Source organism: Hirundo rustica, chromosome 11 (assembly GCF_015227805.2).
Source record: "Hirundo rustica isolate bHirRus1 chromosome 11, bHirRus1.pri.v3, whole genome shotgun sequence".
NCBI lineage: Eukaryota > Metazoa > Chordata > Aves > Passeriformes > Hirundinidae > Hirundo > Hirundo rustica.
In genome coordinates this window covers 4,329,313-4,347,545 of record NC_053460.1, presented here as the reverse complement: position 1 = coordinate 4,347,545, position 18,233 = coordinate 4,329,313, and the positions used below count along the sequence as shown (strand labels likewise).

The window sequence follows — 18,233 nt, the reverse complement described above, 5'->3', positions numbered from 1 at the left end:
TAAATCGCACCAACAATTGCTATTAAGTCCTGCCAACATGAAGAATTTGCTCTTGTTTAATCTGATTCCACTTTTCACATTAATTTAACTAAATGAATGCAAGTCATGGTGTATTGAGAGAGTGGCTTATTTTAATAAGTCTTAAACCAGTTCCAGGTCAGATGCAATAACTAGGAAGAAGTCACTAAAACTGATGTAAGTGTATCTGCATAGGGATTTCCCTGTTTAATTAAATGGGGTTTAAGTCATGCTTTTATATAAAATGTTGCAACTTTAATGTGCAAAGGTTTGGATTAGTTAAGCAGCCTTAAAAATTTAATAAGCTACAAATTGATAAAATAATCAGAGATGCCAGCAGGAAAAACACATGAGAGGTATATCCAGGACAAAATTTTCGTTATTCTGTTGGTTTAGTCATTGGGTTTCCCTGTCCCTGTTGGCCCTGCAAGCCGTGGCACTGTGCAGCTGCACGAGGTAGGTGGGAAGCAGCTGAAAACTGGTCTTCAGCTTCTCCTTTCCTTCACATTCCTGAAACATAATGAATTTCTCTTGCTTTTTAAACAGTGTGATGAAAGCAGTGGCATTGCAGGCACCTGGATTTGGTCCAGCTGGGTGAATGAGACCGAGGTAAGTGTGGAACCCTGTTGAACCATTTGTTGATTCAGGATGGGTACTTTGTGCCACAAGGGTGCAATTCCCACATGAGTGGATCCCAGACCTTGTTCCCCCAGAGAAAATTATACAGCTCTTATCAATTTTATGCTTTGTTGGTTTGTTTTTTTTTTAACCAGCCCAAAGGAACTGTGTACGTATGGAAGATAATTGCTAACAGCACCATTTATAACTCTTCCTCTGCTTCCAGTTTATGCCTCAGCACTTGATGTTACCCATTATGCAGAGATCAATGTGTCAAAATGAGGTAGATTTACAGTGGAGATAATTCTGCTTCTGAGTTTGAAAAAAGGAGCGTGATATTTTGACTGAGTTAATCAAAGGAATTCAAAGGGGGTTTAAATCTTTCAATTTTCCATGGCTCATGGAGAAGATGAAAAGTGTCTGACCTCTAGTGAACCAGCTGAATTCATATGGTGGCTCTGTAGATAAATAAAATGTCCACCCAGACAGAATATTGATGACTTAGGTGCCATTTGCTGAATCACAAATAGGACCATCAAACACAACAGCAAGAAAGTCTCATAAAATACATCAGGGGCATCCAAAGTGTTTGGCTTGATGCAAAAAGACAAGTCAGATAAGTGGTATGAAACTAACTGGGCTGAGAAGTGGCAAGATGCATCGTTCCAGTGCGTTATTCATGTCAGTGGCAGCCACCACTCACACTGGCACTTGCTTTTGGGGGCAGCTTGTTAAAGGCACTGAGGTTGTCATGGAAAATTTGGCCTCCAGATGCTCTCATCATGCACCTGGCACTGAGGCACGAGCCTTTGGGCCGGGTGATTTACCAGACAAAGGATTGCCCATCTGTGCCATTTGCAGCTGTATCATTTTTTAAGCGAAAGAAAATTTAAAATTTTTATTTCATTTTTTTAAAGTCTGTGAATCGCTGAGGTGACCAACTCCTGGGGTTTCTGGTGATGCTGGAAGTGTCATTGTTTGGGACAGTGGCCACTCCCACACAATGCAGGGATCAACACACAGGAAGGCTCCATCACCTCTTGTTAGACATTAGGAATGAGTTTTTTCACTTCTTAAGAGACCATAGCCCTGGGTGGATATACCTGCCTGGTTGAAACAACAAAAAAAATCAACCTAAAAAAAACCCAAACAAAACAAAAACAAACCCCTCCCCACCCCCCCAAAAAACCCCCAAAAACAAAAAAAGGCAAATCTGGGGAGTTTGAACAGTGTCTGATTTCTGAGATTTCTGATTCCTTGTGGCTCTGGTCTGATCCCTGTGAGAGATTTTCACAGGTGGGACCCGTGCCTCTGGTGGGCAGAGGGTGCAGAATCACCTTCCCCACCTGTCAGGGGGATCTTTTCTGTGCTGAGCAGGGTGGGATGGGAAGCAAGAGAAGATGATTATGGAAAATGTGGCATGTGAGATGGAGATAAAATTCTTTTTGCCTTCCTTGTGGAAATGAGCTCTGGTCGGTCCTTCTGAGTGTTACATTGGTCTTACCATCAGAAAAACTGAACCAGCAGCAGGGTACAAAGAGACAAAGTCAGATATTCTCACATGAAAGAAATTAAAGTAAGTAACTTTTGCCCTTTTGCATTTGTGCAAGAAGTCGCCACGAAATGCATCTCCTGTTTCACCTTCTTTCCACAGAAAATACAAAAACTGCAATGAATTCCAAGCTTAGCAGCACTGCTGGAAGAAGTGGTCAGAAGCCAAACCTCAGACTAACAATCTGGTTAGTAATATTTCTAAGTTGAGATAATTTTGGACTTGTCATTTTTGGATGAAGTTCCAAGCCAGGCATATTTTCTTTTGTATTAAATATTTCATGTGTCACTAGGCAAAAATGAAAATATCCCTGGACTTATTTTATAAAGCTGTCTTCAGACAGAGATGTAAACACTGTTTTGTTTGACTTTTCTTGGATGACAGTGGACTTCAGATTGAAAGAATATGTGCCGTAGGAGGCCCAGAATAATCCTTTCAGCAGATGTGGGTATCTCCAGTAGTCCTTGCAGTGAGGCATAAACCTCTGGATCTGAGCAGAGAAATGGGATGGATCCGGGTCTGGTGGGGGTATGGACACTGTCACTCTGCTATGGAGATCTTGAAGGGAATTAATGCAGAAAGAGACCCCTATTTACCGAAATTTATGCCTTTCAGGGCCTGTCCAAAGCCATCCTCCCAGGGATCTGCTGAATTACTGCACGAGCTGAGGTCAATAGCTCAGCTCCTTCTGAAGGGCTCTCGTGTTCCTCGGTTTTGGTGAACGTGAGGGGGATGGACTTGCACAAACATCTTGGACCCAAGGAAGCAGAGCAACGGGACAAGGATGAGGTGGACTGAGGATCCAAAAACCAGAGAGGAACCTGCAGGCATTAGGGTTCGTGCCAGTATAGGGGGAGGAATATGAAAATATCAGTGTTAAAAAAAGCCAACCGTTGAAGACGAGGGTTTTTAAGGAAAAAACCCCAAAGTAATTCTGTTCAATTCAGGAGCTAAATATCTTGGACTGTGATGAGCAGACACCTGAGCTAGGTGTTAATGAGGGAGAGAATCAGCAAAAGCCAAGAGGGGTTTTTATGCTTTGGCATGAGCTGTGCTGCCACCGTGGGACACTTCAGGAGGGCCCTGGTAGGATTTGCACACAGCCCTTGCTCTGTGCAGCGTGTGTTTGAGCGCATATCTGGGCAGGTTTCCTGCATTTTACCCTGGCACAGGTTTGGAGGTTGGGACACTGCAAGAGGCACCAGTGCTCACTGAGCTGGTGGTGGATTGCCAAAATCTCTGCCTGGGGCTGACTTTATGTGATTTTATGCCTGTGAGGTGAGAGATAAAGTGGATCTTCCTGGGGTTATGAGCACAATATCTAATCTTTATCCCCTGGATTATGAATGGTGCGATTGCAGGTTAATAATTAACAGGGCAGGTTAATGGAAATAAATGTGTTAGCTGCACTGATCACTGGGGCCCTTTGTTTTCTTATGGCTTCACACATTTGAGAGATGGAGGAATTCCCAGCCGTGGCTTTGCTGATTTGTTTGTACATGGAGCCATTTGGTCCATCTCATCCCCAAATCTTCCCTTGTCCACTTTAATGCCCAGGTGGTGCTGCTCTCCTGCTTCTTTCCAGGCAGGAATACCACACAGCGGGGATAATTTTACAGATAAAAGGGCTGGATAATTAAGCAGAGCTTCCACAAGTGCATTAAGGTTTAGCCTGATGCCTGGCTGGAGAAACTCAATTTTTAAATTTCAAACTCTCCTCCTGCCATAAAAAGACAAAAGTCATGTCCATGCATACAAGTGCTCTGTCTAAATCCTCCCAGAGATGGGATGCACAAAAGCAGGATTCTGGGTCACTTCTCTCTTCTCTGAGCTCGGTGTTCATTGTAACAGGTGAATCATTCTTTATTATTAATGATTAGATATGATTTTTCTCTTATTTCTTATGGTCCCAGCTGGGCAGAAACTACCAAGGAAGTAAAATCCTGGTGACATCTAGTGGCTGCTGGGGCTTCTCTGAGGCATCAGAGGTGAGAGTGCCTCTGCTCTGGGCATTTCAGCAGGCTGTGCACAGCACGGGTATGGAAATGAACCTTTCAGGACCAACAGACTCCCACAACCTGAATTTAGAGACCTTCCCATCTTGCTCAAGGACGATACTGCTGGAATTGCTTTGGTCTGTGCAGCAATCCAAGCAGTCCTGTCCCACCTTCCTGGCCATACCCAGAACCTGTGATGCTTCGGAGACAACAGGAATGGGCGATGTCACCAAAGTGCCACAAATCCTGCTTTCCTTTGGGACAGTCCCCTGCGCCCCACTGCCTGGCTGTGTGCTCAAACACATCGCAGGAAGACTGGTTCGCAGACGCCTGGTGAGAGAAATTCGGGCCAATTACGGAAATATTTTGAAAAGCCAATCTGCAAGGAACATAACGAGGCACCAAGAATTAATTAGCAAACCCGAAAGGAAACGCTGAGTGAAGCTGGAAGATTCTGGGCGGGTGCTGGAACGCGGGCTGGTCTCACACCGAGCAAAACTGGTACTCAGACAAGGAACATGGATGTGATTTGAGCCTGGACACGTAGTTTGGGCAGCCTGCAAGAACAGGCTGCTGCCAGCCTGCATCAGCAGTTGTGGGTGAGCGTGGCTGAGGGAAGGTTTGAAAGAAACAGCCGCAGGAAGGAAGCACCACCTGTGTGCTGGAGGGCTCCTGGCAGCTGTTTCCCCAGGCTCAGGGAAGGGTTGCCCTGGTTAAGGCTGAGCACAGATGCCAGCTTGGTCTTTTCCCGTTGCTCCGTGCTGGAATATGGGGAAACAGGCTTTGATTTGGTGATGAATGACTGAAATTGTATTTGGGTTCTGCTCGAGCAGATCAGCGGTAATTCCAGAGCGCCTGAGCCAGGGACAAGGCTGGCACGTGTGGCAGCGCTGTGCTTCTGCTGCTGTGCTCTCCACGCCTCAGCAGGCAGCCAGAGCCTGGCATCAGCTGGGCACTGCCTCACCCAGCCAGGATTCAAGCACAGAATCAGCACACACACACGCAGGACCAGTTTCAATGAAATAAAAAGTACCAGAGGTGCAGGGCCAGGCAGTCCATTCCTTCCCACGCACCATCTGCCCCTTCTCCACGTGGTCATCCAGCTGGCCTGGCTGCTGTGGGCAGCTGGGCAGAAGCTTGCACGTTTCCTGCACTCATGGGCTGCTGAGGCAGTTTGAAAGAGAGAAATTATAAGGGAAACTGAGGCTCGTGATGACAGGTTTCAGCACGGCCAGTCAACACAACACGTGTCCAGCTAGGGATGGGGGGTGGCCCGTCACGTATAATTCATCAGGAAAGGAGAGCTGCAATTATTATGTGTTTGCACAGCAATATGCCTGTAATTATGGGATATATTTGCACCCATTGCAGCTCTGTACAGAGAGAAATGAAGCCCTTCCCCTTTCGTGCTGCAGTGCTCCCAGCCACAGCACGACTCCTCGGAGTGGTCAGGGCTCCGGCCACCAGCACCCTTCTAGGAGGAAAAAGCACACAAGAACGAGGAACCCAGGCTAACAATGATGATTTGGGACCATTCAGGCAGCAGATAAGCCACGTGGGAATACAAGAACCCCACAAATAAAGAGGCAGAAAGCAAATCCCTGAAGGGAGCAGGCGGCAGAGGGGGGAATGCGGCACATCCGAGGCTCCAGATGTGGCTGCAGGAGGCTCCTGCCCTCCATCCCTGGCTCTGTGCTGCCTGGCACCTCCCCACGGGAACCTGTCTGCTTCCTCTGCTGCAAACCCGGTGAGAACTGAACCCACCAGAACAAAAACACCTCAATAAGTGCATGGGGCGTCTTACTGCATTCAAGGCCACTTGCATAAAGTGCCAGTCAGAGTGAATTATGGAGGCGAGGTCTGACCGTGAATAAGTGTTTCAAGACTGGGGATTCACTTTCGTTTATAAACACCTAGTGCTGCTTCTGCATTCAAATCCCATTTCAAAATGGAGCTGAGAGCAAGGCTCCCTGGGAGCCCTAACCTCGGGGCTTGTCTGCTTTTCTCCTGTAGTCAGAATGTAAGTGAATTAAAATAAATCCAATTATGGCCACGTTTGCTCTGATGGAGCACATCCACACGGGCTCACCATCTGCTTTAACTAATCTCTGCTATGAATTCACAGCCCTGTGTTGTTCAAGACAGTCTTCTGGGGTATTTTTGGGCAAACAAAGATTAAATCTGTTCAAAAGTATGATTTACAGTAATGTTTATGTAAGGGTGTTCTACATAACTTCAGTCTTATTTTGAAGTGTTTTCTGTGCAATGTTAGTCTGTTTTCCAACTGATGAAATGAAATGTGTGCTAACTCTCAATATGCAATCCCTCACTTTGGACTGACAGTGGTTTATGCTGGCTTTTGTTGAAGGGGTTCCTGATTGAGTTGAATTTGTTGAACTAAGTCAATGACCTGGAGAGACATTCTATGTTTAGGGAGCTGCCAGTATTTAAATGGGGCTTAAAGTTGTCACACCGGTAATTGAAATGTTTCAATTCATTTTATGTATGCAGGGTCAGGTTCCAGGTACTCTATGGACCTTCAAAACAAGTAAGAAAGAGCGTGCAGTTCCTTCAGAGGAGCCTGCTATATATTTGAAAGCAGGTTCAGGATGTTATTTTCATTAATTACGTGCTTTGTTTTCTCTGTCCCTCCATACATTTTTTGCCAGTGATCCCAAGGAAAGACCTTCCAGTGCTGTTCCTGGCAGAGGGGTACAATGAGAGCTGGCAGGATTCCATGTACCCACAGACGTCAACCCTCAGGACCCTGAGCGTGACAAGAGACGCGTGCAAAGCCCAGGTGCTGCATCCAGCACACCCCAAACCCACTCCTCCTGCCCCAGGTAAGCCATCAGCGGCTCTGTATCAGCTTTTTTCCTGTGGCTAATGAGTCTCCAATTAACAAGGTCCTCTGTCTGCTGGGCCCTAATCTAACGGAGATGTGGTTGTAATGATGTAACAAGGTTCCGAGTCCATGTTGATAAGTGAGATCTGTTGATGGGTACCATAATTTCATTCAAGGCCGGTTGCATAAAGTGCAATCAGAGTGAATTAAGCAGCATAATCCTAACCTTTGCCTAAAATCAGTGGCAAAACTTGTCTCTTTGCTTTGAATTTGTCTACTGCTGTTACTCATCAGACAAAATGTGGTTGTGTGCTGTTGAGCGAGACGTGGAGGAGAGTTTCTAAAGGGGGAACTGTGTCACTTCAGCTAATTAACAGAACCCAAAGGAAATTTAGGACTTTTTAGGCTGTGCCTGACACAGAAGACAAAAGGTGTTTGACATCATCACCAACAAATTTCCTCTGGTGGCTCCAGAGAAAAACAGAACTCTTGTCCAGAAGCATTATTGCTCATTTAGGCTTTCTTTAATGAGTCCTGAATAGCTCATCAAAACTGAGATGGTGTTGATACCAGGTTATTAGAGCATAATAGAGGTTATATTAGAGCAGCCAAGATGTTGGGATTACTAGAGATGGACAACCCATGTAATTTGGGTGAAAGTAGCAAGCCAGAAGGTGCCTTTATTTGTGGCATTACCCCCTGCCCAGGCAGCCCACCCCTGGCTTGTAGAAGTAACAGCACCCACCTTTAAAATCCTGTTGTAACCCTGGCAGAAGGTGACAAAATCAATGTGGATGAGTTCAGAGGGCAAGAAGTTACAGAATTCCCAGCTGGCTTCTGCCCAGCTCTCACCCCCCAGCAGCTCTCACACCATCCTGACTCCCTGGAACTGCTTCACAGAAAATTCGCTTTCCTGGCTCTGAAGCTCTCCTGGATGTGTCCGGGCTCTGCCACTGTGTCCCAGGCCACTGCAGGGACATGGACACTGCCATGGCCCTTGGTCCTTTCTCCCTGCTCACCAAAAGATGCCAGCAAAGAGCTTTGGTTCCTCGGGCTCAGCTGCCAGCGCTGCACCCCCGGGAGCTGCTTGCTCTTGAAAGCCCTGATTTTGGCATATTCCCCAGCGGGACTGGAGTGCAGAGTGAAGCCTTATTCTGCTGATCTGGATAATGTCATCAGATGGAGACAAACGATTTTTAAGCAGGCGTTTCCACTAATTTTAGTGGTGGATTTTTTCCAATTAAAAAAAGAAAAGACTAAATCCCATGTGTGCCCATGCAGGAGTGTGGTCTATAATATTTAAATTGCCATATCCCAAAGGCTGAGTACAATGGAGAAATCAACAATTCAGGAAATAGGGAGTGTGGATTTGCATTGGCCTTGAAGAAATGTATTCTGTAGCATCTTTTAAGGTAAGGAAAAGAGGCAAGATGCTTCTTACAGAGCTGTATGAGTTCTAAAGCCTGTGGTTTTAACTGAAGTTTCAGTAGGAATGGGATGATTGGATGGAAAGAAAGGAGATGGGAGTGCTTAGATGATGGTGAAGGAACGTGGGCTTTGTGTTTGAGAGAGAAATGAGGTTATTAGTAAGGAAAAACAACAAAATTTTGAGTGCATTTGGTCATTAAAACTACAGGGAAATGGGCAGAAGAGCCTTACAGATGTCCCAGCCCCAGTGACACACCGGGGGGATTCAATAACGCAGAAAATGAACAGGACTTTCATTTGTTGGGCAGAAACTGTGTGTGCAGCCATGTATAACACATGTACACACACATGTGTACAGGACTTTCATTTGTTGGGCAGAAACTGTGTGTGCAGCCATGTATAACACATGTACATACACATGTGTACAGGACTTTTCATTTGTTGGGCAGAAACTGTGTGTGCAGCCATGTATAACACATGTACACACACACACATGTGAGTGTTTGGCCCCAAAGTTTGCATTATTCACGCTCCAGAGCCAACAACTGCCCCAAAAAACTCAGCCAAAGCTGGTTCTCCCCTCCCAGGCCAGGAAACCCTCCGTCAGGAGAGCAGCTGGGTAATTTTCTGATCACTAAAAAATTCTTCAGAAGGATTTTAAGGCAAGTTCTCTACAGCCTGGGGATCACAAAGGTTCAGTAGGGCTGGAGACAGAATAAAATCACAGTGACATCTAGTGATCACTGATGTTTCACAAAGGTCCTACCGGTGGAAACACTAAACATATATGAAAAAAAAAAAAGAAAAAGAAAAAGAAATCAGAATTTTGAACACTTAGCACAAAAAAATCAGAAGCCAGGAGAAGAGGTGGGCTAAAAGTGAGGGTAGATAATGTGAATTAAAGAGCTGCAGGGCTGACAGAGAGCAAAGCTGTGGAAGGGCTGGAGGATGATTTCTGCAGGGATCTTCCCTGGGTCTGCATTTCTCCCTGCCTCAGCAGAGTTTGCTGATGGTACTAAATTGCAGCACATTCATAGAAGAGAAACTTGACGTTTTGGAGACTGGGAATAGAACTAATAAAATGATGTGCGGCTTTGAAAGTACGAGCTAGTCCCCAGGGAGGGGAAAGCAAAATGAACTCAATTCCGTGGCTGGAATATGTGGTGTGGCAGCAGCTCTCCCTCTGCCAAGGGAAAAGGCAAATAAAGAGGAAATGCTAGCTGGGCAGCAGAGCTACAATTCAGGTTTGCATCTTGAACCAAAGCAGGATTTGGGTTTGTGCTCAGCAGCGGTAGGAACTAACTGGTTTTGTGATGTTGATTGAATGTTTTCCACTCCAGGTTACTTGACTGACTGATGGCAGTTTAAAAAAAAAGGATTTTTCTTTGGGTGGTATCAGCCAGGCTTTCTGGCCACAGTCATACCTGCTTGGCCAGGCTGGAGTTCAATTCTGCTGTCCTGCCCAAGCAGCCTGCTGGGGCTGAGCCCCAGGAATGGTACATTAATGAGCAAAGGATGAAAAGAAAATCTTTCTCTGAGGAGCATGGGGCAGGACATTGCCTGTTTATGTCTCCATTGTGCAGGGTGATGAAAACCCAATCAGATCAGCTGGGGTTACAGCGGGGATGGACAACTGATGCAGTGGGTGAATTGATTTTGCAGCTTTAACCCAGGAATCTTTGTGGCCACATAAATATGCAGGCAAATTTTCATATGATGAAACATTCAGGAGCTGCTTTGACAAAAGTTGAGAAGGAAGCTCTCAGCCAATTTCCAAGCCCTTCCCTTGAGTGCCCAGCAGCCAGGCAGGTTTAGTCTCTCAATTATTAGCTGAAAGCAGAAGATACATTCTCACTGTCTGATTTTGGATGCCGCTGGAGAATATCCCTCAGATAGATGTGTAAGGGGAGAGACAGATTCAGGCACATCAGATGCTGGGGCCGCCTCTGACTGTTGTGAGCAATAACCACAGAATGGGAGTTTATTAAAAATGGTAGCACAAATTAACTACCGGGTTTCTATGATTAGGTGTGAGATTCTCTAGGAGGAAGAAATGTGTGGTGGGACTTCGGGCGCTGCGTTTCAGTAAAGACTTTGATACAATGTTGTCTGGAAAGCCAATAGCTATGCTGACATAGACAGGAATTGGAGGAATAATTACAAATTGGGTAAGGACCTGGCAAAAGGCAGATGATTCGGTGAGGTTGCTTAGTGCTTTCATGGAGGATGAAAGGGAAGGATTTACAGACCTGCTCACCCCATCTTCCCTGCAGAGCTGGGGAGCACCTGGTGCCGCTCATGAAAGCTGGAGAACGAGGAGAAAGGACACTGCAGCTGCTCTGCTGGCCTGGCTGGCTGCTGAGTCCTGCTGCACCTTGGAAATGTCCCAAAGGGTTTACACAGCTCGGATGTTTTAGCAGAAGGCTGTCCTGAGTCGAAGGCACTTTATTCCATCACCACCCCAGGTTCAGGGTCTCAGCCTCCAGCCCCAGAGACAGCAACGTATTTGTCAACATCATGTTTGAGTGTGTTTGTGTGGCCCAGGGGATGGCAGGGGCTGCACTGCAACACAAGGTGTGCTGGGCAGGTCCCAGCACAACAGCTGAGAAAGCAATTAAAAATAGCATTAGTGTGAATTGACAAATCTAGTGCTTGGTTTGGTCTCAGAGGGACGTGGCTGAACCGCAGGCGTTCCTCCATGACAGCTCTATTTATTTTAAACAGAGGAGCGGAAGAAATGTGCCTCCAGATGCTTAAAAAGCAGGTGGTTACTTTTTAAGGACTATTTGGCCAGAATTTCACACCACAGCTCCTATTAAATAAGGGTTTGGAAAGTGGATGACAATCTTCCATCATGACAGAATCCTCAGCATCTGCCTGTGAGGAGACACTGCCCTGGGTGTAGCATCAATTTGCAACGGTGTGATGAGGAAAAGGAAATACCACTGCATGGAAATTAGTGTCCTTTTACCTTATGGGATGAAAATGCCCAGGGATGATGTCAAATTAATCAGGTTCATCATCCCACAGAAAAGGCCATTCAGTAGCTTGTACCATCAAGGATCAAATTGCTCCTTGCTAGAAAAAAAAAGTTATATTGTTATGGATAATGTGTGGGTCATCACAGCAGGTGTGGAGCTTTTTTTTTTTTTGGGAAAGGGATGATTCTTGAAACTTCACCTCTCTTCTTTTCCATGTACCTCTACATGGTGCAGATTGCTTTGTGCTGTCCATACCAGCTGTAAACATACAGGGCAGGCAGAAAAAACCTGTGCAAAGGGTATTTAATTGTGCATGAGTCCCTGCAGTGCCACCTGGGAGTCACACCTGTGTGTCCCCCCAAGCATATTGCAGGGCAGAAAGCCAACAAAATCCCAGTAAAGGTAAGTAAAAATGCTCAGGGAGAGCATTTTTAATCCAGAGCGTCTCTCCTTTTTTTCCCCCACTTGTACACCAAATTCAGCAGTGGAGTGGTGGGAATACTTTGTCATCACAAACATATATTATTTCTGTGATGTGTGTTAGTACATTGTAATGAAAATGTGTTTTCCAAAGGCACAGTTGCTTTTTTTTTTTTTCCCTTTGCTGTCACTGTAACACTCTTCACCGAGATAAAAGGTTTCCTTCCCACCCAACTAAAATAAATAAATAAAATAATAATAATAATAATAATTAAAAAATCTATATATATATTTTAAAAAAAAAGCCTGAGTAATGGGAATGACAGAACTCATGTAATTGTTCCTGCTTTGCATGTTTCCAGGCTGATTGCCTGAACTGTGACTGATCCAGATTCCCACTGAAGTCCATGAGGGTTTTTGCACCGAAACAGCATTATGGTTTTAGAGGAGCTTTTTTGAGGAGCAGACCCAAAGCCGGGTGAGTGGAAGCAGCATTGCAACGCGGTTCTGGTGAAATGAGGACAATTTAACCCTGCTGAGGATGAGGCTTGGTAGTTTCACAGCTCATAAATGGTGACTGCTGCTGCATTTGGGCATATTTACAAAGATTTTTTTTTCTTTAAAGGATAGAAACTATCTATCTATCTATCTATCTATCTATCTATCTATCTATCTATCTATCTATCTATCTATCTATCTCACCAAAGGTATTTCAGAGGCTGAGCAAACTCTTATCTCCCCCTTGTACTCATACACATGTAAGTCTCCTTTGGTCATTTCACTTTTTCATTATTTGAGAATATTTTCCTCTTAGAAAATACTGAAACAGTAATGTTTTTGGCATGTGGTACACAGGTTGGAATACCCAGCCATTCCTGAGCCTGGCAGTGACAGAGATTGTTGACTAGCAAACTGTTTTTGATGAGGCCTCTCAGGAGAGTTAGGATGAGAGAAGGGTTTCAGTATTAAATTTAACGCTGTCAGCAGTTTAAATTTATATAAAAGTGAGTGTAATTACATTAAGGATCTTCTGGGAAAACCTCAGCCAGCTCCAGCTCCTGCCAAGGCTGGGAAATGGCGTTTCAGTGTCCAAGCGGACAGCAGTGTCCTTTCCAAGGACATTCCCATTTGCACACCCACCCCATGGTCCTGTTCCCCACCCCAGCTGGCCCAAGCTGAGCTTTGTGGCTCCTGGGGGCAGCTGAGGGCACGGTGTGGCCATCACCCACAGCTGTGATTGCAGTTTATTGCCCCACCTGGAATTAGCCCTGATGATCTGGCACGGCACTGAACAGACTCCAGCAAGGCTTGGGGATCAAGATCAGCCTTTCCTTACCTTTCCTTACCTTTCCTTACCTTTCCTTACCTTTCCTTACCTTTCCTTACCTTTCCTTACCTTTCCTTACCTTTCCTTACCTTTCCTTACCTTTGGCACTCCCTGACTGAGCTTTGCCCTGCGCTGGGCACAGCTGGGGAGGGTGGGATCTCGTGGTTTCAATGGCTTGGCTGTAAAATGTGCATGAAGAAAAAGGAGAGGGATGCAGGCTAGTGAGCTGGGATGAGAGTTTGAAAGGTGTGGAGGAAAATGTTCAACATCAGATAGGTTTTAGGGAGAGGAGGTGAGAAAAGCTGAGTATCAAAGTACCTGGTTTTGCTACTTCTGGGTCAGAAAATACCTGTATTTAAAAAGGACCCCAAAGTTCCCTGGAACTGACCCTGAGCCAGTTCACATAAGGGAACATGGCAAAGGTTCAGTTCTGGCACCCTCTTCAGTCCCAAATGACTCCAGACAAGGAGCATGGATGTGTCTCCTCATGTTGTACAGAGATGGGACCATGGAATTTCAGGATGGTTTCCATCAGGACTGGGATCTGCCTGCTTGACTTTTGGCTTCCCTCTGTCAAATTGAGTGTCTGTGGGAAGAGAGGATAAGCAAGATCCGGACAGGAGTATGAACTTTCTCTTTGTACTGATTTGGATCTGCACAGAAGAGCCTGATAAGGGCAGGTTCTCCTTTCCCTTCAGCATCTTGTGGTTTGGGCATGGGTTTTCTGTTGTGGGGTCACACACAGGCCACTGATGGGATGATAAAGAGCCAAATTTTGATATGGGAGTGGAGCTGCATAATGGGTTATCACAGACATCTTTGTTTCATATGATTTATTATCTCTGCTAATTATCCTAATAAATCAGCGTTTGAATGGAACTTGGCATTGACACTAAATGTGAAGGACTGGAACTACTGTTGGGGAGCTAACAGGGAAGATCCAGCTGTAGATGTCAGGGAATGAATAAATGAGGCTTGACAAAACAGAAGCAAAATTGGGAGACACGAAAGCAACATGAAATACTCTGAGAAGATGGAGCTCCCTACGTGTTAATACTTCACTGTGCCAAGAACTTCTTCACCATCAACAAGATCTGCAGGTGACTCCAGTGGGCAAAGACCAAAGGAGTCACACTGCTGGCCCAGTGCTTTCTTATATTCCTTGAAATCTGCTGCAATAAAACCCACATGGAAATCACACAGAGCAAAGGAGGCAAAGCACTGGAGTTGCTGTGCTGCAGACTGGGGTAAGGAGGTTACAGGTGCAGGTTACTGTGCTGAAATCTTGCTGTTCTTCAGAAACACTGCAAAACCCTTCTTGGACTGCATGCGTGCAAGCTTTCCTTGCCCACATTTCCAAACAAATAGTAATCCAATGACTGGGAGAAAAAAAAACAAACAACAAAACCTACATCACCTGAGCACATCCAGCAAGCTACTGATACAAAAACATTTTGGTGACAGCCTGAGCAGGCCCCTGCAGACAGCATCAAGCAAGTGAAAATGCGAAGCAGCCTGTGCTCTAACAACAGCCAGGTTTACACTGCTGCTGGCTTTGCTGGCTCACTCCAGCTCTCATGCTCCACCCTTCGGGTTCGGTTTTTTTTTTTTTTCTTTTTTTTTTTTTTTTCAGCTTTTGCAATCTGACAGAGGCGGTGAAAGCAAGTTGAAGGAAAGGACATTTCCCTGAAGAGCAGCTGGAGAGCAGTCCTCAAGCCCTGTCTGTGCTAAGCAGAGGACAGCCAGCTGCACCACTTGCTCTAGCCTAGAACCACCCCCAAGCCCCGGAGGTAGACTGGAATTTGAGCTTGATTTTCCAGGTAAGCCTTTTTCTTAATCCCTGGATCTTGGTAGCTGAGCGCTCTCTAACCAGGAAGTTAAATCTGCCTGGGGACAAAACACAGCAGAAATGGTGTAAGGGCAGAGCAGGGAGCTCAGCTGCTCGGTGTTGTAGATATGCTGGTTTATTTACTCAGTTGTGAGCCTCGAGCAACTCGGGCATTTCTGCCATCTGCCTCATTGCAGCAACCCCCATTAAAACAGCCCTGTAAACACCCTCAAGAGATGGACAGACAGACAAATCCACACCAACATTTTCCCTGTAAGTAAAAAGTTACTGCACATGTTCTGCTTGCTGTGGCGGAGGGGAAGGAAGGGAGAAAAAGGGAAAAAAACATCTCATTGCTGGTGATGCTGGTTTAAAATTCACACAACAAGAACTAAGCCTGTGCCAAGTTTCCAGAAATGAATAGAACCGTAGTTCTGTGAGAATCCTGGGAACAGCCAAAAGCTGGACAAAAAGAACCTCCTGACTCTGACGCTCTTAACCCCATCGTGGACCACTCAGGCCTGCTTGGATGTTGAGACACGGTGGTGGGCATGATGTAATAGTCAGAGTTCTGTAAAGCCTCCATCCTCAAGGTTATGTGGGGACCCAAACCACGGCACCCTCTGCTTCTGCCTGGATATTACACCAAATGGGAATTTTTCATTTTCACTGCTTTGTTTATATACTGACAGTACCTTTCCAAAATTCCTATACAATTTTGGGTATGCCATTTTTTCATCAGATTGGGACTATAATCCTGTTGAACAGCTGGATATGTTTCTTTTGATTTTACTTTGGGAGTTGCATACAGGAACTTGAGAGCATTTTCAGACCTCTCGGGTCAATAATGGGAACAGCGTTGCTCCATACTTACAGATGTTGGAAATTTAGCAGTGCCTGGGGAAAAATAACAAAAGTACTTGGCTCCATCAAAATCCCATTCCTTCCACCAAGGGCTGGAAGGGCTCGAGCTGCTTTCCACCCCTGTCTTTGTGAAATAGCCTTGCACTGAGCCCTCTGCCATCCCAGAGGAGGGCAATGCCTGCTCCCTCACCCATGGGCAGCCACCCACTAGTGGGAACACCATGAGCAGAAGGAGCACCTGCATCCCCAAAAATGATCTCAGAAAATGTGAGGCCTTTAAACCTTCTGGTTTAGGTCCAAACCTTGGTTTCCTCCTGTTGCTGGAGAAGGGCCGTGATTAGCAGGACCTAAGCAGGGAGCTCCCTTAGCAGGGAGCTAAGCTGTGCTGTGGGGAGGCAGTTTGCAGCAGATGCAGCAGAAAACCTCCTGCAGCTGCCCTAAAAAAGCCTTTTCTGCCCTAAAAAAGCCTCCAGGTCACATCTGTGACCACCAGCACAGAGAGCAGGAGCAGGTGAGACCAGCTCATGCCTGGCTGCCTAAATAATGAAAGAAACACCATGGCAGGACAGATTTGCCTCAGATTTGGTTGCAGAAGAGGCTCTGGATCACACTGCAAGAGTGGGAGGGTTTGTTTTCTGCTTTGCTGAGTCAAACCATGAGCAAAGCAGTTCAGATCTGGAGAGTCTCAGTTCCTATAATTTCTATCAGGGAAACATCGCTGCTACTGCTTTTGTTCCTTCCTACAGAGATTTGTAGCTTTGCTGGGCAGGAGCTCTGCTGAAATGTGCTTAGCACAGCTGGAGCCTCTCGTCACAGCTGTAAAAGAGGCAAATAAAAATAACATTTGTGCTCATCAGCAGTGCCCCATTGGCTTCTCTCAGCACAACTACTCAGCTGCCTTTGATACAGACATTAGTCAAATCCTGCTCCTCTTCTGAGCACCCCAACATAAGGGAAGAGCCTTCCACCCCTTCTGACACTGCCTATTATTTTTTCCCACCCTTCTCTCAGAGGCAGCATGGACATCAAGGAGTATTTTGGCAGAATTTCTTACCGTGGCTCCCACAATAAGCCAGACCTGGCTACCATGTCAGATATATTCCTGCACCACATCCAAGCTGTCCCTTTTGAAAACCTCAGCATCCACTGTGGAGAAAGCATTGAGCTGAACCTGGAAGCGACCTACAACAAGATAGTGAGGAAGAAACGTGGGGGCTGGTGCATGGAGAACAACTACCTTCTGTCTTGGGTCCTGAAAACTCTTGGCTACGACGTCACCCTTCTGGGAGCAAAAGTTTATGTCCCAGAGCTCGACGCCTATCCGGATGAAATCGATCATCTGCTGCTACGAGTGGAGCTTGATGGCAAATCCTACATTGTGGATGGGGGGTTTGGGATGGCCTACCAGCTGTGGCAGCCAATGGAGCTGATTTCAGGGACAGATCAGCCTCAGACTCCCGGGGTCTTTCGTTTTCAGGAGGAGGGTGGGACCTGGTACCTCGAGAAGGTGAAGAGGAAGCAGTGTGTTCTCAACCCAAGCACCTCGACTTCCCAAAATGTGGAAAATGAAGTTTGCCGTCGCATTTATCTCTTTACCCTTCAGCCACGAGACATTGAGGAGTTCAGGGGCTGCAATGCCCGCCTGCAGACAGCACCTGACTCGCTCTTTGTGACCAAGTCCATCTGCAGCCTGCAGACCACTGACGGCGTCCGGGCACTGGTGGGGTGGAAACTCACTGAGATAAAGTACAATTATAGGGACAATATGGATCTTGTGGAAATCAGAATCCTTGCAGATGAAGAAATAGAGAAAACACTGAAAGAGGAATTCAATATAACACTAGACAAGAAATTTGTACCTGTCAATACGAGCAGGTTTTCTCTGTTCTAACTCACTGCCTGAATTACATTTCAATTCAGTGGCATTACAGGCAATTCTTCCCTCTCTTTCTGACAAGCATCCAAAGGTTAATCTTTCTCCTTCTATCTACACCAGCGTAAGGCAGAACATACTACCAGGAATCTAGAAAATAAATGGATTTTCAAAACTATTCCTGCATTTCTTTTAAGGTTGGGTACAAATAATTTCTGCCTAGCTCAATTAGATCATTGCCCCTCTGTTTGTGCTTAGCGGGAAGCAGACTCAGCCATTCCCTACCCCTTTCATCTCTTAAAAGCTTTTCTAAACACACCCAGTGTACCTGGGCAGAATGAGGGAGCTGTATGTCTTTCTCTTTATTACCTGGTGCTGCCACCCGGGGAAAATCCTACCGGCCTCTTAAATGAATACTATATTATTTTGGGAATATAACAGCCCAAAAAACAAAGACATCCAGTGCTGAGTTTCTCCAGTTA

General features: G+C 45.8%; 1 protein-coding gene across 1 annotated transcript; it reads left to right on the top strand.

The window, feature by feature from the left end:
• Positions 1-14,866: 14,866 nt before the first annotated feature.
• Positions 14,867-17,858, top strand: LOC120757680 (arylamine N-acetyltransferase, pineal gland isozyme NAT-3-like). Its single transcript, XM_040075216.2, has 2 exons — positions 14,867-15,006; positions 16,890-17,858. Exon 2 carries the CDS (start codon positions 16,897-16,899, stop codon positions 17,767-17,769), a length of 873 nt encoding a protein of 290 aa, XP_039931150.1. The 5' UTR covers positions 14,867-15,006; positions 16,890-16,896; the 3' UTR covers positions 17,770-17,858.
• Positions 17,859-18,233: the final 375 nt, after the last annotated feature.

What these genes read in the sequence shown, in the direction of transcription:
- LOC120757680 (XM_040075216.2), top strand. Translation starts at nt 16,897, where the DNA reads ATGGACATCAAGGAGTATTTTGGCAGAATTTCTTACCGTGGCTCCCAC.